The sequence below is a fragment of the Tenrec ecaudatus genome, chromosome 4, assembly GCF_050624435.1.
Source record: "Tenrec ecaudatus isolate mTenEca1 chromosome 4, mTenEca1.hap1, whole genome shotgun sequence".
Classification (NCBI taxonomy): Eukaryota; Metazoa; Chordata; class Mammalia; order Afrosoricida; family Tenrecidae; genus Tenrec; species Tenrec ecaudatus.
The window spans coordinates 17758257-17784533 of record NC_134533.1 but is presented as its reverse complement, the minus strand read 5'-3'; the positions used below and the strand labels follow the sequence as shown (position 1 = coordinate 17784533).

Below are 26277 nucleotides of genomic sequence, written 5' to 3'. Positions count from 1 at the left end.
CAGCTGGGAATCTGAGTTCTGTGTACTCAACTCAGCCCTTAGAGTCTGGAATTCTCATGAGATGGACTTCTGAACCACACCCCTCAAAGTAACACCCAATTATGCCAATGCCAAAGTTTCTCTCGGGAGCCACTAGTTGGCAGCAGGTGTCAAAAAGGAGGTTCAGATTTAAAGAACCACTTCTCTAGAAAAACTCTGGATGCAGTCTGCGGTTGTCAAGCAGACACACGTTCTGGAGTGTCAAAGAAATCTCGATCTTAGGCATCAGAGAAAGGCTCCAGGAATTTCATCTTTGCTGCTTCTCAACACTCACTTTCAGAAAACCCAAAGTAGAACAAGAGTAGTAGGACCTGCTACCTGGTGAGTGGGAAGGATTTAGGGTGTGCAGCATCTAACAAATTGCTATTGATATTCAAAAACGTCTTTGGGTGTCAATTCATGGATCTTAGAGATGTCATGTCCTCGCTTTACTTAATATCTCTGAGAGGGGTAGGGGAAGAGTCGGTCATACTTGGATATAAAAGCTGCTTCTAATTAGAGTTACACTGATTTAATTGTATATCAATGAGGCTCGACTCTTGCTATTAGCTTATGGGACACCATCTATAAGCTTTGCTTGTTGCCTTCCCTTGCCCATCTCTACCTGGTACAACCCCAATTGTATTCCTAAAGCTAATGTGAAGCTGCTTGTCTCGGGAAAGGTTTCAAGATCCCCTACCAGATGAGCTCCATCCCTAAAAGGAGAACAGGCATTTTATTTGCAACCCCGTCTAGCCACTACTAACTGACTTTCCTCAGTGAATCCACCTCAATAGTCTGAGAACGGTGGGTGGAGATTACCATAATAGACCATTAGTCTCTGCACTTAACTTTCAACATACATGACATTCAACTTTTATTTTAATGTGTTGGAGCTTTCTTACTCAAGGAATGGTAATTCCTGATTCAAATAATACCTTGAGCAGACGTGCGGCTTTGATTTAATGACTGCTTTATTATTTGGAGGCTGGTTGACTTGGGGATGATTTCAGTTGCCCAGTGCCCGTGAACTCATAGAGTCGAATGAATGTAGTCTTCCAATGTGGACTGCTTGGGTAGATGCATACGTGTTTCAATATCCCTGATAAAAATAGTTCAGGAACTACTCCAGAAGACTCGTACCCTCCTTGGCTGTATGAACAAATCCATGTCATTGGCTTCTTTTCTCTATTGAACTGCTGCTGCTCTAAATACTAGGAAAATAATAAAAATCTCAAAATTTAAGATAAAGATTTTCTTGTGGGACATAGTTAGTCCCTACATGAGCATAACTTGGGAGCTAACACTTAGCCCCAAACATAGGTATGGTCAATGCTAGAGTGAGTGTGCCTGTAAAATGTGCTGTATCAGACATAAGAGGGGCTAACATATTTTTAAGAAATACTTAACAGTTACAAGAAGGCATATTGAATAGAAACAAGCATTACTAACCACTAAATTGCTATGAATGTCAAAGATCATCAATGTAATTGAATCTTTAATATTCTACTATTAACACTAGACCACAGACATTTGCTTCCTACAAGGTTAGACCTGTTTCTGGATATATTTATCCAACAGATTCCGAAAGGGCCACCAGTTTCCCCCTATTCACTCTAATCTTGGAGATACCGTGTGTATGCCACATACCATTATTTGTTGTGCTCAGCCAAAAGAAATCAGGATATATTAATGTAGTGTTAGCTAAGCAGAGACAAGAAAGGTGCACTCGTTTTATTTAAAGTAGTCTGTATTGTAGGAAACATTGAGGTCACGTTGTTCTTCACATGGTGCCCTCTGATCCAAAGATATATTTGAACAACACAAATTACATGAACTTGGAATTTTCTCAAGTACCAGTTCCTCTTTATTAGCAATTGAATAGCAGGCAGTTCCGTATTGTTATCTGAAGGGGATCCAGAAATAAGAGTTACTGTACAATAAATAAGAAACCCTGATGGCATACTGGGTTGTGTGTTTGACTGATAACCACAAGGTTAGCTCATCGAGCCCACTAGCCATTCTATAAGAGAAAGAGGAGTCTTTCTGCTTATAAAAATTTACAGCCTCTGAGACTGATAGAAGAAATTCCACTCTGCTCTAAAGGGTTGCTATGAATTGTAATGAACTGACTGTTAGTGAGTTTGGTACAATAAACAGCAATGTAAATTCTGAAACACAAAACAGGTCTGCCAGAGTTCAAGCTCTTTATTAAAATTAAAATATACCAGTCTCATTATATACGATGGGACAACTTCTGCCCCTGTGCACAGAAACTCTTAGAAGAAAAGTTAGAATTTTTCTTATAAAGAAGTGTGGAGTCAATCTCACCTCTGAAAAACTTAACATGAAATACCCACTGACTTCTTTCTATTAAAATGCATTTTGAAATGTTTACTTCACAATTTGAAGAAAAATGTATATCTCTAAAATATTTATGAAAATGCTAGATCTTATGTTTTCAATACTCTAAGTTGTCCTCTCACTTGCTATCTATGTGCTGCTTGAATTTCTTTCTTTATTTCCCAGTCTTCTGAAGCTGTGTTTTGGATCTGCAGCATCCAACGTGCAGTCTGTATATATTGCATCCTCTCATACCAAAATGGAAAAACCTGCTGCCACCTAACGGATTCTAACCCATAGTGACCTTATAGATGAGAGATCTACCCCTGTGAGTTTCCAAATCCTTAAATATTATAAAGGCTGCAGAGTGGCTGGTGAGTTGAAACCACTGCCTTGATAGCTCAATGCGTAACCAACTAGCCAAGAAGAGACCATAGACACATTTGTTCGGGAGTCCTGTAATACCTATGTAATTCTTTTTCAAATACTTCTTTCCGTTTTTGTCTTATCCTGTAATGGATGGGTCTGAGTTATTCTCACATTTAAAACTATGATGATAAATTAAGAAATAAGTGTAACTTAACAGAAAATACAGGGGAAGGTCATATTTAAGAAACTAGAGCTGATTGAGTTTATCCAATGCAATATTTGAATCAGATCCCCAAATAGCCCCAGAAACATGCCTAAAAACCAAGACACCAAGAAAAAATATTTCCATTGTTGGCCTGTTTCGATAAATTCTTTTCTCAACATAATGATTTTAAGGTTTTAATAAATAGTGTCAAAGGGAACAGTAACACTAGGGAGGTTTTGCACCCCTTAGAATAGTTAACTATCTACAATTAAAAGGTCACCATTTACCTAAGGATAGAGTTCCGAAGGCTAAGAAATAAGGAGGACTAGAAACAGCAAACACCACAGTGGGATGAAGGGTGTTATATTAGAGAGATTGCATTCAGTGGGAAATATATACATCAATAGTTGAATGGGAAATTGATCTACTCTATATGCCTTCATCCAATTTACATTAAGGTAAAAAATAAAAATGTTTTCATTGAGAATTGTGGTTCTAATGAATTTTTTACTGCCACTTAAGTTTCTATTCTTATCTATACCTCAATTCATTTACTCATGAGCCATCTGTTTTGTTTCTAATGTTTGCCACACTATCAAATGACTTGGTTTCCATGCAGTTTTATCCACATAGTCACCTAAAATACAGTTAGTTTTAATATATTGAAGAGCTGTGTGATCATCAACTAAGAAAATGTTCTTCACTTTGGACTCACTGGTATTAACTTCCCTTTTCCCAACCACCTCTATGCTCACAACCCTAAGAGACTATTAATGAGTTACTGTCTTTTCATATTTACCTATTCTGAATTTCATATAAGGAAATCAAACCATAAAAACCCTAACAGCAATAACCAACTGAAACATTGACAAACCTCAATCCATAAAAAAGCAGAAATAATCAAAACTAGCACAAGTGAAAAAGGGAAACATGACAATATGTTAAATTCTGACCTAAATATATGTGCATTAATTCACTTTCTGATGCATTCTGAAGGCAAGCCTTTTCACATCCCTGATCAATGATCTGAGGGAATTCAACAGAGGCCTAATCCAAATGGGCTTTCTGCACATGGATTTTGGGCTTTCACTGTCATCCATAGCTTTCTGCACATAGAGTACTCAGAATTTAAGCTCTAATACATTTCCCTCCCCTGATCTCAAATTCTATTGTTTACAATCCTTGGACCACATGGGCTGATTTGCTTCTTCCATGTGATCTTAACTGACACCCCACTTAGATGCCTATTTATTTTAATACAAGCTTTAAAGACGTCAGACATTCATCTTCCTGATAGCATAGCTGGGCACCATCTGATCCCTTCACTACTCCTCGATAGCATGCATGTCTACAATTATCCTTTCATGATGGCAAACATTGAGCGGGACTGCATCAGAGGGGCTGATTGTTCTTAGGTTAGGGCTTATGGTTAAGTATGAGCTCAAAATTCATAGATATATATATATATAGAGAGAGAGAGAGGAGAAATGAGAAATCTCATATTATACTGTAGTGTCAGAAATAATGTAAACACCCTCCATGAGACGTTTGGTAATTCTAATAATAATATTCAATTCACTGCTGTGAGTCTATGACAACTCATACCGTCCCTATAGGACAGGGTAAAACTGCTCAGAGCCTGCATTTTTGAGACTGTAAATCCTTACAGGAGTAGAAAAACCTGTCTTTCTCCTCCAGATAGCTAGTGGTTTCCAACTGCTGACCCTATATTTAACCGTTCAGTATGGGAAAGCTTTTTAGACTAAAATACATGGGATGCTCACTTCTGCATATTAAAAAACTTAAATGACTGAATCCTGTTTAAGTAAAACTATGGGGATTAGACACAGGGCACAAAGTTTAATAGCATTCATTTACTATGATAGAACTATGTCTGAAAAACCAAGACATGTCATAAAAATTAAGAAAACATTACATTTTGCTTTAAATTTTCAATGGCTTGGACTATGATTAAAATTACAAATGGATGAGAAAATATTGGTTTTAAAAAAGCTACTTGTCATCGGCTGTTGTAATGGTTTCCTTTCTTTTGTTTCATTATTTTCCTGCTTGTTCCCAGATTTTCAGTAGCCATGACAAAAGGAAATTACACCGAAGTAACCGAATTCTTTCTGCTTGGATTTGGCGGCCAGCACAAGTTCCGGTATGTCCTATTCATTGTATTTCTTGTGATCTATGTGGCCTCCATGGTGGGCAATATTGGAATGATCCTGCTCATCAACACGGATTCCAGACTTCAAACACCCATGTACTTTTTCCTGCAACATTTGGCTTTTGTTGATATCTGTTATACCTCTGCCATTACGCCCAAGATGCTGCAAAACTTCCTAGTAGAAAATAAGTCAATATCATATGTCGGGTGTCTAATACAGCTATTGGTTTATGTAATATTTGCAACCACTGACTGTTACCTCCTAGCTGCGATGGCACTGGACCGGTACGTAGCCATCTGCAACCCCCTTCGCTACCCCATAGTGATGTCTCGAGCAGTTTGTATCCAACTGGTAGCAAGTTCATATGTCATAGGTTCAATAAATAGTTCCATACACACAGGATTTACGTTTTCCAGGTCGTTCTGCAGGTCCAATATCGTCAATCATTTTTTCTGTGATGTTCCACCACTTCTCTCCCTGTCTTGCTCGAGTATCCACATGAACATCATGATGCTCCTCGTCTTTGTGGGATTTAACCTGATGTTCACTGTGCTGGCCGTCATCTTTTCCTACATATATATTATTAGTGCCATCCTGAAGATGTCTTCTACTTCTGGGAGAAAAAAAGCCTTCTCCACCTGTGCCTCCCACCTGACAGCAGTCACCATTTTCTATGGGACCCTCTCCTACATGTACTTACAGCCTCCCTCTAAAAATTCTGAGGAAAACATGAAAGTGGCTTCCACATTTTATGGCATTGTGATCCCCATGTTGAACCCCTTGATCTACAGCTTGAGGAATAAGGAGGTAAAGGAAGCTCTAAAATTGATGGGAAAGAGGTTCTAGACTTGACTCAAATAATTAAAATATAGCCCAAGAAAACATGCAGCATGAACGCTTTCTAAAAATGTAATGTTTCTGAAATTGAAAGCATGTTCATGTGTTCTACTGGCGCTAACGCTTTGAATAGATTAGACCTTAGAGGCATGGAAGAGTATCACCCAGGACTTATTTTTCCTGGAATATACTTTGAGAAAGGTATCTTATCTTACCCATGAAGAAGCATCATGTCTAAAGTGTGCAAATTATCCACTCATTTGTGGTATCCATCCAATATGTTCATAAGGAATAGAAAATGACTTATCTGTTCATAATAAACCTTAAAAATAAAAATCATAATGTCCAATTATACAAGAAAAGTGCCTACGTTGTCAACAATTCGATTCTCCTCAAATTCTTCAAATCACTACATAAACACATATATATATATAATATAATAAAATCTCTTTTATATGAAGGATCATATTCAAGCTATATGGTTTACCTGGTATTCCCATTTTAGTGGCACTTTCCAGCACATAGCAATGTTTATTTTGGTTATGGGTTACTGTTTTTATTCTTAATCCATGAGGACTCTTGTAAGCACTTTAGTATCTCTCCCCAGCAGTTAGAGAATCTAAAATGTGAATAGATCTTATAACCTAATGAGTCTGCATTCATTTATAAAAAGGCACATCAATCATTCTAGTGTTAAACTGCAGAAATACCATGGGAAGTCCAAGGAGAATCAAAAGCCCTTTAATTCTGCGAGATAAATGGTAAGTTTGGGTAACTAGATTGAGAATAGGTGGGGAAATTCTTATTTGAATTCTTGAAAGTCCATGCTAGCTTTCTTTCAAAATAACGCCAGTTGTTCTAATTAACTAACCAAAAAAAAAATTTGAAAAACAAAATCTCACTGCCACTGAGTCTATTCTGACTCACAGTGATCCATGAGACAGAGTAGAACTTCCTACCCATGTGGGTTTCCTAGAGGGTAAATCTTTAAGGGAGTGGAGAGCCTGATCTTGCTCCTTGGAGTACTGGTGGTCTCAAATTGTTGACCTTGCACTTAGCAGCCCACACATGACCCCTATACCACCAGGATTCCTAAAGAAAATGATACATTTTTTTCAAATCCAATATCTCATAAATTTTAAGAGAAAAAAGATAATTTTAAGTTAATCAACATAAAATCCCTTAATCCCCCAAAGACTACCATCACCAAAGAAAGAACCATTTATCCCAGGGTACTGATATCTCCACGGACCAGCAACAAAGTACACAGAGTCTAAGAGACGGAAAGGGGAAATTTGAGATCCAGTTAGGAAGAAATTCATTGCCATCAAGTACAAGGTTAACACATACACTACTACTCTTCTAAGTCAGAATTTTATGTTTTACATGGAATAAATTTGAAATGAAATCAACTACACTTTTATATAGTTTGGGCCCAGACTAGACAGAACAGATGATGAAAGGAAAATATCGACGGAGTTTGAATGAATGAATACAGCACTCATCCACTTATTTATTTACGTGAAATTACACACATGTGCTGAAGGCTGGTATAGCAGCAAAGTGGGTCAATAGGTAAGCACACAACTGCTAGCCAAAAGGCTGGTGGTTGGAAGGCACTCAGAAATTTCACATGAGAGATATTTGGTAATCCATCCCCATAAAGATTTCAGCACAAAAAAAAAACCCATGGGATTATAAATTGGGAAATGACGTGGCAACATACAACGGTATTAAGGCACTGGAGACAACTAATTGAATTAGATGTTATCTTCACTAAAAAAAATGATAAACCACCTTCTACACACACACACACACACAACAACAACAAATCGATGCTGGAACCAGGAGATAATGAGATGGAAAGCAGTTGGGGTCAAGGCAGGCTGAGAGCTGAGACAATGCCCATGAAGCACATCTCCCAGTTCCACCATAAGTAGGAAATACTCCTGAGAAGCAGAAAGCACTTAAATAATCCTGTGGCCTTTTCTAGCTGGTACGATGAATTGTCTCTTTTACATTCCATTCCATCCTTCTACTTGGAGTGGTTAGAAAGATCAAGGCCACATTTTTGAGATGTCTTTGTCCCCTGAATTCTGGATATAAATCAGATATATTCGTGGGGAATTTGGAGAGCAGAAGTGAGCCAAAGAACCTCTTCTTACTGGTAAGCACGGAAAGGAGACGAGTCAGGTGAGAGAAGTGACAAGAGTCAGACTGGGTTCTGTGTCTGGCAGTCATTGAAGGTGTGCGGGAGGCAGTCGTGGTGGTGGCAGCAACAGTAGGGGTAGCAACAGCAATTGGCCAGAGTATTGGTCTCAGCTGACCTCACACATTCCTGAAGTCCGTTCTTCCATCGCCCAAAAGATTTCACAAGCATCAAACCCCTGCTTGCAATATCTGCTATGGCTTCTTCTCCTGTTAGCTTGTGACACCGTCACCAACCACGACAAATATTCAGATATTCGGAAATGTTCCCGAAAATAACAATCCTGAGGAAAGGGGGAAGAATGGTCTGAATTACAAATGGTACCTCCTGACATCCGAACTTTGTAGATGTGTTACACTTAGTACACAGTCTTATCTGCCTTGCATGGTAAGTAGGTACGAGCAAAGGAAAACTCTGATGTGAACAGGGTTCATATTACACAAATGCCAGACTGGAAAGGCAGAATGAACACTACCTGGGAATTTTGGAAAAGAACGGGACTCTGACAAAATTCCTTAGAGTATTCAGCATATGGGAAACTCTTAAGAATTTTCCAGGAGATTCTGATACTGTACTAGTTTGTAGAGTCACGGCTATACCATAGCATGTAGGGAAAGGTGAAAGGAAAGCACTCCTTAGGGATATTTGGGGGTGCCTGGTTACAACAGAAATGTTATAGCATACACTTTTATAGCTGATGGTTAATTTTTCTTTTGGCCCCCTAATCATGGTATGATTCACTGCCACTGGAATGAATGAAAAGTCCCTACCAATACATTCCTATATCAATACCTTGCTATGCCAATACAATTCCAATACCAATACGTATGTGTTGAATGGATAAATAGGTAAATTAAAGAAGAGGGGACACACCAGAACTTAGACATGACATGCTCTTATGAATCAGAAGCAGTAAACTGCTTTAACACAGTTGTTCCTAAATAAAAGCAGAACAAGACCAAAATTTGTTGGAAATGGCCAAGTTTCTGGTTGAATCAACTGCCTATAGCAAGCATTGTTGGAAAAAAAACACATAGACTCATAATTTAAAGCAAGGATCTGTCATTCTACATAAAGAAGGGTAGGGTGAAAGAGCACACCGAAAATAGGTGCTTTCTGTCCTTCATATCTTGAAGTTATCAGTTATAAGATACATTTTAGAAAGGAGACATGTAAAACTAGCTTGGTGGTTCAAGCAAGCTGTCAGATACCTCTTTTCAAAAATTGTTTTTCCTTGCCTCATTTCATTTTTGCTTTTGTTGATGTTGTGTTGCTTTATTTGCTTTGCTCTTGAGATTGAGCGTGTGAATGTTAGTGAGAAAGATACACACAGAGGGAGAGAAAGGATTCATGGACAAAAGATATCTAGTAGCACAAGTATGGTATTTGCATACTCGGTTGTCAATTTGAGTATGAAGAGTGAAGAGGGGAATTTAGCGTTTCAATCAGGTTGTAGCTTGGTGACTTCATTTGGAGCCACTAAGGACATAAATAGCTCATTGGATGCAGGAGACAGATTCATTCCCTACAAGACATTCAGACACATGGAGCTACGCTAGAGCCCTGGAGCTGAAGGAACCATATGGGGATCCATGCCAGCACTGACATGCCTCTTCCACCACTGGATCCGCAAGACATCCCACGTACTGGCCTGTGATCTTCCTGCATTTGGCATCATTGCATCATTGCATGCGTTGTATGAGTATGAAGAGGAACTTATAGACTGGTACTAGACATATTGGATAATATCAGACATGTGGATTTGGACTGGACTGGAATGTTTTCTTTCTGTAAAATCGCTCCTGTATATAAATCTCTTTCTTATACATATGTGAGTGTCTATGAATTTGTTTCTCTTTCAACCCAGAGTAACACAACAAGGTAATAATGACACCAAAGAGAGTATAGGAAAGCGATGTTCTTTAATTCAGACGAACAACGTGTACCGCAGAACCCCAGACCTTGATATTCATCCATTCCAGAAGGAACGTAGAGATGTGATGCAGTTAAGTTGTGAATCAGTTTTTCCCATAAGAAAAACTGAAAACTGATTAATTCGCTCTCGATCACCAACTTTTTACCCTACCCTGGTCTTTTTATACAAAATATTCCACAGAAATGTCAAAGTAAATAAGTTCAGAGTTAAATAATATAATTTAAATAAGAAACACAACATTAAAAAAAAGTTTTTAACAACTTCATTATGGCCCATACCTTGAGACTGATGAGGATCTGAATCTGTGGACATGGATGTGGGGAGGAGGGATGGAGAGAGTCATTGTTGGGAAGGGGAATCTCCTTCCATAAAATCAACTGATAGCTGCTTTCAGGAGGTTTTTTGTTTTTGTGTTTTTCCCCTTCTTTGCCTTTTTTCACTAGGACCTGGCTAGCTATCTCTGAAATAGATAGATAGATAGATAGATAGATAGATAGATAGATAGATAGATAGATAGATAGATAGATAGGGAGATAGATAAAGTCTGTCTCATGGTCTGCTGTTGGTGTTTCCTTAACTGTTTTCTAAATTCACTAAATTATCGTCAATAAGATCAATAACACAGTTAACCAGTTCCTTATTGTGAGCATTCTTTAAAAAAAAACTCTATTTTGGGTGTTTTAATCTAAAAACAATACAAAAACTACGAAAATGATAGAAAATGCTTGGAACAGAGCCGTGAAAGGTTTAAACAACGCTTTCAAGCAACGCCAACTAATGCTGAGTGACTGAAGAAATATGAATTGCTTTTGTTTACAAAATTCCCGTGTATCGGGTCAGTTCCAATGTTTGTTTGAGCTCCGAGGCAACATTTTCTTGACATTTCACGTCGATATCTGATGATGTCCAGGACTGATGCAGTCGCGTACGGGGGTTCTACTGTACTTCTGCCAACGAATGCTTGAGTACTGCCTCTTCCACCTCTCCCTAGGAGAGTCACGGATTAAAGGAGTCCATCTGTATTACTGACATCATGGTTTACACAGCAATTGTCTGATGAGGTATTGTTACTAGAAGGTAAGAAGGCAATGACTGCCCACCACCATCATAAAGGAAAGGTGGACTGGTGGGGACTAACCACGCCTCTGTCTCAGTCACATGTGAGTGAAATAGAAGAGAGAATAGAGATATCATATTCTACGCTTTTGCCTTTTGTCAAGGTGCTTTCCCTCACCATATTCCCACTTCATTCACCAGTCAGATAGGAGTGGTACTTCATCAACTATGCCAATCGGCCATTAGAAATTTCAGTGTGGCTTCTCCTTACAGTCCAGTCAGTATTTGGCCAATCAAAGTACAAACAGAATGGTGTCTTGTACTTAATTGGTACAGATAATGGGTCACAAATTCAAAATGTATTGAATACATGAATAAATATTGGCTAAATATCTGAATGAAGGATATAATCCTCAAACCCATGAAATCTGAACTCGCAAAGATATTTTTTAAAAACTTACCTGTGTTCACAAAGTTAATAAATACCAAGGTCAGAATTTGAACTCAGGAAGAATGACTTCAGGAGTTTGTTCTTTCAAACCCTAAGCTGTACATCAATATGGCCATCCTCCTGGGAAGAGAACGTAAATCCAAAAGTGTAAAACCAATCTTTGAGTACTTCAGTATAGTTACTAAGGCATCCCCAAATATAAGTAGAGGAGATTATAAATGAATCTATAAAAACTTATTGGCATTTAGCAAGACTCCTTATGAAAAAAGAAAACCCAAGTCCTTATCAAGGCATCTATTTCCCAGGGAAGAAATAATTTCCATCTTGTAGAGCTGCCATACAAAATTATGCTAAAGTTACCCTAAACCAATGGTTCTCAATGCCACGACCCTTGAATCAATGGTTCCCAATGCCACGACCCTTGAATACAGTTCCTCATGTGGTGGTGACCCCACAACCATAAAATTATTTTCATTGCTACTTCATGCCTGTCATTTTGCTACTGTCATGAATCGGGCGACCCCGAAGGGGTCGTGACCCACAGGTTGAAACCGCTGCCCTAAACTAACACACACTTCTACTAGAATAATAAGAAAATCTTACTGAAAATTTAAGTCAAGATGTGTGTGTGGGGGGGGGGCGGATTTGTATGTCTTGGTGTAAAGCAATGACATTTCTATGGTAGGAAAACAGAGAGGAATAACCTCCCACCAGGTAAACATTTAAAAATACTTATCTAGAACCCAGGGGAGAAGATGCCTAGTACTAAGTTCCTAAATGGACACTTTCGACCTAGGTTCTATACAGCTCTTGGTGACCAGACTATGTGCTATAGACTACTGGGACTTTACACTCTGTTCTTTTGAGGGGCACAACATCCTTCATGCACTAAGTGAACGGGTTTTACTTCAACCAGACCTGTAGTCCTTGGATTTCAGGCAGAAATTCCCTAATGTGAGAAGTAGGTGGTGGCTCTGGCAGGAACATGGAACTAGGGGGTCATTGGATTTTGGTTCACATCTCCTACCTTGAGGATGCACAGTGAATGGTGGCCTGGGACTACCATATACTTATTATTTTAATGCATCTCTTGCTTCATTATGACATATATTAGTATGGTAGGTATGGATCTGCTGTTGTAAATCAATATTACTGCAAGTTTTCCCCTATCAACAACAACAACAACAAAAGGAGTCACGGTGGCTTGTTGGGTTCCATGTTGGGCTACTAACCACAAGGTCAGCAGCTCAAATGTTCCAACTTCTCCTTGAGGAAAGGGGAGGCTCTTATGAGGTGAAATTGACTAGATGGCAATGAGTTTGGGTTGGTTTGAGAGTTCCTTGCCAGTTGAGCTCAGCTGGACCAATAGACAGTTCCATGAACTGATTATCTGGAACAGCACAGTAAGACCTACCCATGGATCCATTCTAATTGCCACCACAAGGACTGAAAGTAGCACGCAAGTTACAAAGGAATATGAATGACGCCACTCATTTGGGACATTATCTCAAGTTCAGACTGCATCAGGTCTCAGAGTCCTTGAGGCATGGATCAAGAATGACCAACACAGCAATCAAAGAGGGGCATCCAGATTTGGAGAAGTCTCTCAACGATGATATCCTTCCCTTGCAAGTTCCTGCCCAGTTCTACAAGTACGTGCACACGTTTCCTCTCTTGCTCTTACATCACTGAAGCAGCTTTATTACTGAGAATTTCAGAATCCTAGACAAACCCTTGATTGTTACAAAAGATCTCTAAGCTCTTGTATGTAAACAAGACGTGAAGCCCTTCAATGGTACAAACTTGATTTTTGTTTTTTAATGGTGTCAGCTGGGAATCTGAGTTCTGTGTACTCAACTCAGCCCTTAGAGTCTGGAATTCTCATGAGATGGACTTCTGTACCACACCCCTCAAAGTAACACCCAATTATGCCAATGCCAAAGTCTCTCTCGGGAGCCACTAGTTGGCAGCAGGTGTCAAAAAGGAGGTTCAGATTTAAAGAACCACTTCTCTAGAAAAACTCTGGATTCAGTCTGCTGTTGTCAAGCAGACACACGTTCTGGAGTGTCAAAGAAATCTCGATCCTAGGCATCAGAGAAAGGCTCCAGGAATTTCATCTTTGCTGTTTCTCAGCACTCACTTTCAGAAAACCCAAAGTAGAGCAAGAGTAGAAAGACCTGCTACCTGGTGAGTGGGAAGGATATAGGGTGTGCAGCATCTAACAAATTGCTATTGATATTCAAAAACGTCTTTGGGTGTCAATTCATGGATCTTAGAGATGTCATGTCCTCGCTTTACTTAAGATCTCTGAGAGGGGTAGGGGAAGAGTCGGTCATACTTGGATATAAAAGCTACTTCTAATTAGAGTTACACTGATTTAATTGTATATCAATGAGGCTCGACTCTTGCTATTAGCTTATGGGACACCATCTATAAGCTTTGCTTGTTGCCTTCCCTTGCCCATCTCTACCTGGTACAACCCCAATTGTATTCCTAAAGCAAATGTGAAGCTGCTTGTCTCGGGAAAGGTTTCAAGATCCCCTACCAGATGAGCTCCATCCCTAAAAGGAGAACAGGCATTTTATTTGCAACCCCGTCTAGCCACAACTAACTCTGACTTTCCTCAGTGAATCCACCTCAATAGTCTGAGAACGGTGGGTGGAGATTACCATAATAGACCATTAGTCTCTGCACTTAACTTTCAACATACATGACATTCAACTTTTATTTTAATGTGTTGGAACTTTCTAGGTCAAGGTATGGTAATTCCTGATTTATATAATACCTTGAGCAGACGTGCGGCTTTGATTTAATGACTGCTTTATAATTTGGAGGCCGGTTGATTTGGGGATGATTTCAGTTGTCCAATGCCCATGAACTCATAGAGTCGAATGAATGTAGTCTTTCAATGTGGACTGCTTGGGTAGATGCATATATGTTTCCATATCCCTGATGAAAATGGTTCAGGAATTACTCCAGAAGACTCGTACCCTCCTTGGCTGTATGAACAAATCCATGTCATTGGATTCTTTTCTCTATTGAACTGCTGCTGCTCTAAATACTAGGAAAATAATACAAATCTCAAAATTTAAGATAAAGATTTTCTTGTGGGACATAGTTAGTCCCTACATGAGCATAACTTGGGAGCTAACACTTAGCCCCAAACATAGGTATGGTCAATGCTAGAGTGAGTGTGCCTGTAAAATGTGCTGTATCAGACATAAGAGGGGCTAACATATTTTTAAGAAATACTTAACAGTTACAAGAAGGCATATTGAATAGAAACAAGCATTACTAACCACTAAATTGCTATGAATGTCAAAGATCATCAATGTAATTGAATCTTTAATATTCTACTATTAACACTAGACAACAGACATTTGCTTCCTACAAGGTTAGACCTGTTTCTGGATATATTTATCCAACAGATTCCGAAAGGGCCACCAGTTTCCCCCTATTCACTCTAATCTTGGAGATACCGTGTGTATGCCACATACCATTATTTGTTGTGCTCAGCCAAAAGAAATCAGGATATATTAATGTAGTGTTAGCTAAGCAGAGACAAGAAAGGTGCACTCGTTTTATTTAAAGTAGTCTGTATTGTAGGAAACTTTGAGGTCACGTTGTTCTTCACATGGTGCCCTCTGATCCAAAGATATATTTGAACAACACAAATTACATGAACTTGGAATTTTCTCAAGTATCACTTCCCCATTATTAGGAATTGAATAGCAGGCAGTTCCGTATTGTTATCTGAAGGGGATCCCGAAATAAGAGTTACTGTACAATAAATAAGAAACCCTGATGGCATACTGGGTTGTGTGTTTGACTGATAACCACAAGGTTAGCTCATCGAGCCCACTAGCCATTCTATAAGAGAAAGAGGAGTCTTTCTGCTTATAAAAATTTACAGCCTCTGAGACTGATAGAAGAAATTCCACTCTGCCCTAAAGGGTTGCTATGAATTGTAATGAACTGACTGTTAGTGAGTTTGGTACAATAAACAGCAATGTAAATTCTGAAAGACAAAACAGGTCTGCCAGAGTTCAAGCTCTTTATTAAAATTAAAATATACCAGTCTCATTATATACAATGGGACAACTTCTGCCCCTGTGCACAGAAACTCTTAGAAGAAAAGTTAGACTTTTTCTTATAAAGAAGTGTGGAGTCAATCTCACCTCTGAAAAACTTAACATGAAATACCCACTGACTTATTTCTATTAAAATGCATTTTGAAATGTTTACTTCTAGGAGGACTAGAAACAGCAAACACCACAGTGGGATGAAGGGTGTTATATTATAGAGATTGCATTCAGTGGGAAATATATACATCAATAGTTGAATGGGAAATTGATCTACTCTATATGCCTTCATCCAATTTACATTAAGGTAAAAAATAAAAATGTTTTCATTGAGAATTGTGGTTCTAATGAATTTTTTACTGCCACTTAAGTTTATATTCTTATCTATACCTCAATTCATTTACTCACGAGCCATCTGTTTTGTTTCTAATGTTTTCCACACTATCAAATGACTTGGTTTCCAAGCAGTTTTATCCACATAGTCACCTAAGGTACAATTAGTTTTAATACATTGAAGAGCTGTGTGATCATCAACTAAGAAAATGTTCTTCACTTTGGACTCACTGGTATTAACTTCCCTTTTCCCAACAACCTCTATGCTCACAACCCTAAGAGACTATTAATGAGTTACTGTCTTTTCATATTTACCTATTCTGAATTTCATATAAAGAAATCATACCATAAAACCATAATAGCAATAACTAACTGAAACATGGAAAAACCTCAATCCATAAAAAAGCAGAAATAATCAAAACTAGCACAAGTGAAAAAGGGAAACATGACAATATGTTAAATTCTGACCTAAATATATGTGCAGTAATTCACTTTCTGATGCATTCTGAAGGCAAGCCTTTTCACATCCCTGATCAATGATCTGAGGGAATTCAACAGAGGCCTAATCCAGATGGGCTTTCTGCACATGGATTTTGGGCTTTCACTGTCATCCATAGTTTTCTGCACATAGAGTACTCAGAATTTAAGCTCTAATACTTTTCCCTCCCCTGATCTCAAATTCTATTGTTTACAATCCTTGGACCACATGGGCTGATGTGCTTCTTCCATGTGACTTTAGCTGGCACCCCACTTAGATGGCTATTTATTTTAATACAAGCTTTAAAGACGTCAAACATTCATCTTCCTGATAGCATAGCTGGGCACCATCTGATTCCTTCACTACTCCTCGATAGCATCCATAGCTACAATTATCCGTTCATGAGGGCAAACACTGAGCAGGGCTGCATCAGAGGGGCTGATTGTTCTTAGGTTAGGGCTTATGGTTAAGTATGAGCTCAAAATTCACATATATATATATATATATATATATATATATATATATATAGAGAGAGAGAGAGAGAGAGAGAGAGAGAGAGAGAGAGAGAGAGAGAGAGAGAGAGAGAGGAGAAATGAGAAATCTCATATTCTACCATAGTGGCAGAAATAATGTAAACACCCTCCATGAGACGCTTGGTAATTCTAATAATAACATTCAATTCACTGCTGTGTGTCTATGACAACTCCTACCGTCCCTATAGGACAGGGTAAAACTGCTCAGAGCCTGCATTTTAGAGACTGTAAATCTTTACAGGAGTAGAAAAAACTGTCTTTCTCCTCCAGATAGCTAGTGGTTTCCAACTGCTGACCTTATATTTAACCGTTCAGTACGGGAAAGCTTTTTAGACTAAAATACATGGGATGCTCACTTCTGCATATTAAAAAACTTAAATGACTGAATCCTGTTTAAGTAAAACTATGGGGATTAGACACAGGACACAAAGTTTAATAGCATTCATTTACTATGATAGAATTAAGAAAACATTATATTTTGTTTTAAACTTTCAATGGCTTGGACTATGATTAAAATTACAAATGGATGAGAAACTATTGGTTTTAGGAAAGCTACATGTCATCCGCTGTTGCAATGGTTTCCTTTCTTTTTTTCCATTATTTTCCTGCTTGTTCCCAGATTTTCAGTAGCCATGACACAAGCAAATTACACTGAAGTAGCCGAATTCTTTCTTCTTGGATTTGGCGGCCAGCACAAGTTCCGGTATGTCCTCTTCCTTGTATTCCTAGTGATCTACGTGGCCTCCATGGTGGGCAATATTGGAATGATCCTGCTCATCAACACGGATTCCAGACTTCAAACACCCATGTACTTTTTCCTGCAACATTTGGCTTTTGTTGATATCTGTTATACCTCTGCCATTACGCCCAAGATGCTGCAAAACTTCCTAGTAGAAAATAAGTCAATATCATTTGTGGGGTGTGTAATACAGCTATTGGTTTATGCAACATTTGCAACCAATGACTGTTACCTCCTGGCAGCTATGGCACTGGACCGGTACGTAGCCATCTGTAACCCACTTCGCTACCCCATAGTCATGTCTCGAGCAGTCTGCATCCAACTGGTTGTTGGCTCATATGTCATGGGCTCTCTAAATGCCTCTGTACACACAGGATTTACATTTTCCAGGTCGTTCTGCAAGTCTAATGTCATCAATCACATTTTCTGTGATGTTCCTCCACTTCTCTCCCTGTCTTGCTCGAGTATCCACATTAACATCATGCTGCTCCTCGTCTTTGTGGGATTTAACTTGATGTTCACTGCTCTGGTCGTCATCTTCTCCTATGTATATATCATTGGTGCCATCCTGAAGATGTCTTCCACTGCAGGGAGGAAAAAAGCCTTCTCCACCTGTGCCTCCCACCTGACAGCAGTCACCATTTTCTATGGGACCCTTTCCTACATGTACTTACAGCCTCCCTCAAATAATTATGAAGAGAATATGAAAGTGGCTTCCACATTTTATGGCATTGTGATCCCCATGTTGAACCCCTTGATCTACAGCTTGAGGAATAAGGAGGTAAAGGAAGCTCTTAAAGTGATGGGAAAGAAGTTCTAGACTGGAGATAAGTTGTCAAACTCAGCACCACCAAGCGCTTAGTAGATACTACACGAGAACTTAATGTGTCTGAAATTCAACCTATCACCATCTTAAATTACCTTTTTCTGTTCATATGACTTTAGAATTTGGGAAATGTGGTAAGAACATTTCTTCAGATTAATATTACTTGTAATGTACTTTGAGAAATATATCTCACAATACCCATGAAGAATAACCATATCAAGGTTATTTATAATATTTAAATTCTTGCAGACAACTTATGAAGCATTTAATTGTTGAAATGTATTTCAAATATAATATTGAATACTAAAAACTTCTCTTTCTATATAATCTATATATATATTAAATTTCATACATTTTCAAGAATTTAGATAGGTTTTCTATATTATACACAATGAAGCACTCGATAACTTTTATTGTAATTACTGTACAGACCTGAATCTAAAACAAATGTTATAGCTGTGAAAACATCTTGTGACACGGGAAATCCTTTTACCTAATATTTCTATGTGACTGACATTTCCTATCCTTTGAAAACATTGATTTCTGTTATTAGTTCTCCTCTATTCTGAATCTATGTTTTCATTTTCTAGGGAAAGGGAACTCTTTCAAACACTTTCTATTTCTCTCTCCCTTAGGGATAGAAAATCTAGACTAAAGATGGATTATAAAACATAAAGGGTGGTCATTTATTTATTAAAAAAAGGCGTACTCATCATTTTAGGTCCGATCAATATATTTAGACCTCAGAAATGCCCTGTTGGAGAGCAGGTGAAGGAAACCTGCACCTGATCTCTGGAAGTGTTGTGCAAGTTAGGTGAACAGCAAGTATTACTTCAAATTAATGTCAGCTTTCATATGGAATTTGTAGGATGTGCACTGTAATTTAAAGCACAAGAAGTAGACCAGAGGAAAATATACACTTCAAAAATTCAATCTCTCACATAAATGCTAACAAAAGAGAAAATAAATATGACTTGTAGTCAATGGAAGGTGACCTGACTCTTTCCAGAAAGGGTTGTCTTTGTAAGAGAAAGAACCTTCTACCCCAGAGCCAGGTCATGCCATCTTCATTTCACAGGGGTCAACGAAATTACTAAGATCAGGCTCATTATATTTAAAGTAGACAAAATAGCCAAATCTCAAAGTCTTATATATAGGAAGAATCCATCTAGTTGTGTTCATTTCAGAACAGCATAGTACTGGCTTGAGATTCTACTGCAGCCAGTATTTGCTCCAACAAAGTGCAACCATACTGGAGCCTTGTACTCGATAGCTATACAGACCGAATTTAAATTATTGAGGACATCAGTGAACATTGATTAAATAAGTGAATGAGAGATACAATCCTTACAATACAATCTGTGAAACTGGAATTCTAAAGTTTTGAAAAGGTTCAACAACTTGCCCACGTCCATTCAATTAATAAATATTGGAGTCAGTATTTGGACCCAGGCAGAATGAATCTAATTGTTCAACTTGTCCATCTTCCTAGAAACAATATTGAGGAAATCGCCATTGAATAATTCATGATTGTCACTGGCCATTACCAAATACAAGAAGAGGAGCCCATAAAAGGATTAATTCATGACAATGTATTTGTGTTCAGCTAGGGTCGCTCTAGGGAGTCAATTGCCTGGGCGGGGGTGGGGGGTTGGGAGGGGTGTCAATCCTATAGAGTCGCTTGGTAATTTAGTTCAAGATGGATCCATAGAGAGTTCTCTGAACTTGGTCTGGAACTCTACAGAAACTTCCGTGCTCTTCTTTCCACCAATGGCCATCACAGAGTTATTAAAGGAGTTAAAAAAAAAAGTTAAAATAAAAAAAATAAAGGAGTTAAAAACCGGAAACAGAAGATAGAGTAACACATACCAGAGAGGCTCCCCACAGAAAACCAGCACAGGAGAGTTACTAAGAGGGAAATTCCACACTTCCGAAAGGAGGAGAGGCATCATAAAGCATCATAAAGATAAGCAGGCACCGATCCACTAGATTTTGAGGAGCTGGGGGCTTCTGGCTTACCCAGTGGAGGCTGGGCTAGGGTCTAACCTTAGCCGCCTTCACTGTCTCTGCCAGAACAGGGCTTTATCTCAACACAGCTACAGTTAGCTGATGCCTCTGGGCAGAGATGAAACCCCTCCAGGCCCAAAGCAAGGCTCAGAGCTCAGCTGTAGTGTTACTTTTTTTCTTTTTCCTTTTCTCTTCTCTTTTCTCTCACTCATCACAGCAGACCTCCAGATAACTGCCTTTAGCCTAGGGCGTTTATGCCTGCCCTCCCCCAGCTCTCTAAATCTCTAGTCTTGATCCCTTCCTTGAATTTAAATACATATTTCTATTTGCCTACCTAGCATTTTCACATTAATCTACCGACGATAGATTGAATACAATATATCCGAAACCATAATGTGTGCTTTGCAGTTTATATATTCCCAACTCAGTTTATGCAACTAAAACATATTTATAAAAATGTCATGGAGGAGTAATAAGAGCCCACAGACTGGGAAAATATCATTAGCAATGACACATCACACAAAGGCCTTATTACTAAAATCTACAATACTCTGCTAGCTTCCAAAAAAAAAAAAAACTAATTGCCCACTGAGGAGGTGGGCAAAGGACCTGAATAGAAGTTTCATAAGGGCAGAAATCCAAATGGCCAATAAACATCTGAGGAAATATTCAAGATCAATACCCACAAAAGAAATGAAAATTAAAACAACAATGAGATACCACCTAACACCCTCAAAGATAGCCCAATTCAAAAAATCAAAAAGCAACAAGTGCTGGGGGGTGGCGGGGATTGTGGGGAGACAGGAATGCTCATCCACTGTTGGTGGACCTGTAGGTATGTACAGCCACTATGGAAATCGATTTGGTGAAATTTAAAACACAAGGAAATAAAGTTACAATATGACCCAGCAACCCTCCTACTGGGCATATACCCAGAGAGGCAAGAAACAAACCACAGCCAGACATCTGTGCTCCAATGTTCATCACGGCACAGTTCACAATTTCAAGGAGTTGGAAAAAATGCAAATTTCTATCAACAGGCGAATGGATTTTTAAAATTGTGGGGCATACATACAATGGAGTACTATGCATCAGTAAAAAGCAGTGAGGAACGCATGAAGCACTTTGCCACATGGGAAGAACTGGAGGAAATTAAGCAAAGCAAAGATAGCAAAGCACAAAAGGATAAGTAAAACATGATTCTGCTGAGGTAAGCTTAAAAAAAGAAAATGCAAAAGGGGCATAGGGAAAAAGCTACTGTACACATACATTGCTGTGTTGAGGTCCAGGTAGTATGGCAGGGGGAAGACCAAATCCAGGGATACATATGATAGCCAAGTAAGAAGGAGGGAGACAAAAGAAACAAAAAAGAAATAGTGGGAGAACAGGGCACTAACGCACCCAAGAGGAGGGTATTGTTTATATCTTCACAGGGAAAGAGGGATTAGATTTCAGTCCAGCACTCCAAGATGTGCATGCAACATACCAATAGGAAGCAGAGAACCAGTAGAGAGGTCTGAGGGGCCAGCCCCAATCCCAGCTACATGAACAGGCACCCCTCCCCCTAGAAAAGTTTACTTCAGAGAACAGCACTGAAGCTACAGCTCAGGGAGACAGACATGTCTGATCAGAACACACAGGAGCAAATGAAGGGGGAGGGAGAGAGAGTGGAGCACATCCTGGCACACCAAGCTTGGAGAATGATATTCCCGCTCAGTGCAGCCAATGCACAGAGAGGACCATATGGGTGGCCCCGCTAAGAGATATGATATTCCTACTGACCCATTGCCCTATCGGGGACAAAATTAGAGACACAGTGTGGGAATTATGCCCAATCTGACCCCATCACACCAAGGCAAAACACTAAGGGTGTGCAACAGGACAGCAAGGGGAGCAGAGCAAGGACGTCCCAACGGAATACCAAAAATAGACTTTGGGCCAGGGCCTAGCACCCCATCAGACTCAACCATAAATCACTCCTAAAGGGGTCAAGAAACAGACCTTGAGCTATTTACAGGCTTTTCTTTTTTTGTGTGCTATTGCTTTTTTGTAATTGTTGGGGGTTTTTTCTTCTGTTGCTTTGTTTTGCTCTGTTTTGTTTTTGTGCATATTATTATCTGTGCAGGTCTATCTAGATAAGATAGGCAGGATAAACAATCTGGAAGAGAAAACAACAGGACCGGTGGTTCGGGGGGGACATGGGAAGGGAGGAGGTGGGAGAAAGAAAGTGGTGTTAACAAATGCAGGGACAAGGAAACAACAAGTGATCCAAAATCAGTGATGAGGAGGGTGTAAGAGGCCTGGTAGAGCTTGCAATATAACAGAGGAATTACTGAAACCCAAATGAAGGCTGAGCATGATAGTGGGACAAGAGGAAAGTAAAAGAAAACAGAAAAAGGAACAAGAAGGCAAAGGGCATTTATAGAAATATAAATACAGGCATGTACATATGTAAATAGATTTGTAGATGATGATGGGGAATAGATCTATGTGCATACATTTATAAGTTTATTTAGTATTAAGGTAGCAGATGGACATTGGGCCTCCACTCAAGTACTGCCTCAATGCAAGAACACTTTGTTCTATTAAACTGGCATTCCATAATGCTCATCTTCCCAATATGATCACTGAAGACAAAGCGGGTGCATGAGCAAATATGGTGAAGGAAGCTGATGGTGCCCAGTTATCAAAAGATACAGCATCTGGGGTCTTAAAGGCTTGAAGGTAAACAAGCAGCCATCTAGCTGAGAAGCAACAACGACCACATGGAGGAAGCACACCAGCCTGTGTGACTATGAGGTGTCAAAGGGATCAGGGATCAGGCATCAAAGAACAAAACATCATATCATTGTAAATGAGGGGGAGTGTGGAGTTGAGACCCAAAGTCCATCTGTAGGCAACGGGACATCCCTTACAGAAGGGTCATGTGGAGGAGATGAGCCAGTCAGGGTGAAATGTAGCAACGATGAAACATACAACTTTCCTCTAGTTCCTAAATGCTTCCTCCCTCCCCCACCACTATCATTATCCCAATTCTTCCTTACAAATCTGGCTAGACCAGAGGCTGTACACTGGTACAGATAGGAAATGGAAACACAGGGAATCCAGGACAGATGATCCCTTCAGAACCAGTGGTGAATATGGTGATACCAGGAGGGTGGAGGAAAGGTGAGGTACAAAGGGGGAACTGATCTACATATAACCCCCTCCCTGGGGGACAGACAACAGAAAAGTGGGGAAGGGAGATGTCAGACAGTGTAAGGCATGAGAAAATAATAATTTATAAATTATCAAGGGTTTGTGTGGGAGGGGGGCAGGGAGGGAGAGGGAAAACGAGAAGCTGATACCAAGGGCTCAAGTGGAAAGCAAATGTTTTGAGAATTATGAGGGCAGCAAATGTACAAATGTGCTTCACACAATGGGTGTATGTATAGATTGTAGTAAGAGTTGTACGAGTCCCCAATAAAATTATTTTTTTAAATAAAAGGTGTTAACTTAGTTAGAAAGGCATGCATGGGAGTAAGTTTAAAAGTATCACTACAAGTCACAGAAAACTTTATGAAATAAAAGTACCAAAATGTGAAGCTTCTGGGTTTTTTTTTACATATCTTTCATGTAGCCCTATTGACTTTGAAAAACATTGTTTCCGTCTCTCTAGCTCTTCCCTGAAGAATTCTGTGCTCTGTAATTTACACCACATCAAAATGGCAGTTCCCACATCCATGCGGGACTCAATTATGTTCCCTTTATTATTTCTCAGTTTGGGGGCACAAAAATAAGTCTGAAAGGGCAAGAGGGTAAAGGAAGTAAGGTTTCCCAGCGAAATTCTCAGAGGATGTTACCCTTGAAGGATAAAATTGTGCATTTTTGTGGTGGGGGAAAAAATCCTTGGTACTAATTCCTCGACTTTTTCTCATGAATGCAGTTTTCAATTTTTTTAAAATTTCTTCCTAACTGAGCCCCTAGGATTGCCCTAGGACCTTTGATAAAAGCTATCAAGATAACTCCTTTGGAATTTGAAAAAATAGTTTCCATAACCTTCTAAGCTGACTTTGCTGCCTTGAATTGGAGCCCAATGTTTTGATTGAACTCAACCAAAACTAAGACAAGAAAGAACTTGTCTGCCATTTCCCATTAATTGCAGAGACACATGGAAACAGGCTTTCTTTGGAATAAATTTATTCATGAATGAACTGGAATACAGTAGCAAGACATTTAAACTATGTTTGTAACTGATGTTGGGACAAGACTTCAGTAGCAGGTTGTGATTGTGCCAGGCCCCATCTAGTCCCTGAAGTCTGTGCCAGTAGTGACAGTGAGAGCAGGGAGGGGGCACCCAGATAGGACCATTCGTAGCAAATCCTTTGCCAGTTCAAAGGTGTGTACATGTGTTTTCTCCCTTGACTTTCAACACCTCTGAAGCAGCCATGTCTGCTATGCTCAGCCAAATTTTTCATATAAAGAGATTGAGGTTTAGAGCAAGCAGAAGATCAAAAATTCAAAACCATGTTTTGAGTTCCAGGCAGGCACAAGTAGTCCTTAACTTCAAGAGAGTAAACAAGATGCAAGGTTCCTAAAGAAAAATATATCCTTTTTTTTGTTTTTTTTGTGTAATCACATTCAAATGAACCCCTAGCATCTGAGATCCTTGTAAGGACAAGCTTTAATTCCACAGTCTTGCAAAGCAACCCCCATTTGTACAAATATAACAATATCACCTAGGAATCCATCAGTCTACAGCAGATGAACAAAGGGATATCCTAGTTTATACAATTTCAGGTAGGGGTGGGGGGAGGGAACAACAACAACTATTGTATTTGTTCTAAGCAAACAAACAATGCTAGAGTGTCTAGAAGAAAGACTCAAAGGCTGGCACCAAAGAAACACCAGGCATTTTATCTTTGACAGTGTGGTGTTTTATTTCCAAAGGCGAGTTGAGATTATTTGGGACATAAAGTACTTAAAACAATGCCTGGAACATTGTCAACAGTCAGTAAACCGCCTGTTCAGTCTTCTTTACCAGCTAACACTGTGGGCAAGAGGTAAGTCAGGTGTGGGGAGCAGAGAAGGGGAAGAGAGCTTATAGGAATGAATCCTTTATTCTCACATTAAGAAGCCTGGCATGCTGGGTTTCTGGGGTGCAACTCACACTTGTGAGTTCCAGGTGAGTCCCAATCACATTTCCAAATTAATGTTGTTCCCCACTATATCCGACCATAATAGTGCTACCTTCAGGTTACCTCTTACACGCGCATAGCTGATTGCATCTAGCCTGCAGCCTTAACTATTGCTCTCTAGGCTCTGGAGACAGCTACTCCCCTTTATCTGCCTGGGGCACTGGTGTTAGGTTACTCCTCCAATATATTCCGGGACCTTTAGGGTAAAGGTATAGCCCACTTTGTTATGTATGTGGTAACCTGTAATTAGGGGGCGGGGGGGCTTGGATATTTTCTCACACACACACACACAAGTATATAAGCTTTGGTTGGAAATACATTTTCTCTCTCTGCACAGACTTGGCTCCTGAAATCATGGCAGTCCCAAAGTTGAGCACTTACATGCTTTATCTTGTCTGGGGTCTCTTTGATTTACCCTCAATTACACAACCACCTCTTGGACCCATTTGTTTGTGGGGCCGATATCCCACAGTCAGGTCTAGATTCAAAAATTGCTTTAGTTAA

The 26277-nt window shown here is 39.3% G+C and overlaps 2 protein-coding genes across 2 annotated transcripts; both read left to right on the top strand.

Annotated features, from left to right (window-relative positions):
* The first annotated feature begins 5028 nt into the window (after nucleotides 1-5028).
* Nucleotides 5029-5955, top strand: LOC142446364 (olfactory receptor 5AK3-like). Its single transcript, XM_075548118.1, has one exon. The coding sequence runs from the start codon at nucleotides 5029-5031 to the stop codon at nucleotides 5953-5955; it is 927 nt and encodes a 308-aa protein (XP_075404233.1).
* An 11701-nt stretch (nucleotides 5956-17656) lies between these two features.
* Nucleotides 17657-18583, top strand: LOC142446363 (olfactory receptor 5AK3-like). The gene has a single exon (XM_075548117.1). It carries the CDS (start codon nucleotides 17657-17659, stop codon nucleotides 18581-18583), a length of 927 nt encoding a protein of 308 aa, XP_075404232.1.
* Nucleotides 18584-26277: the final 7694 nt, after the last annotated feature.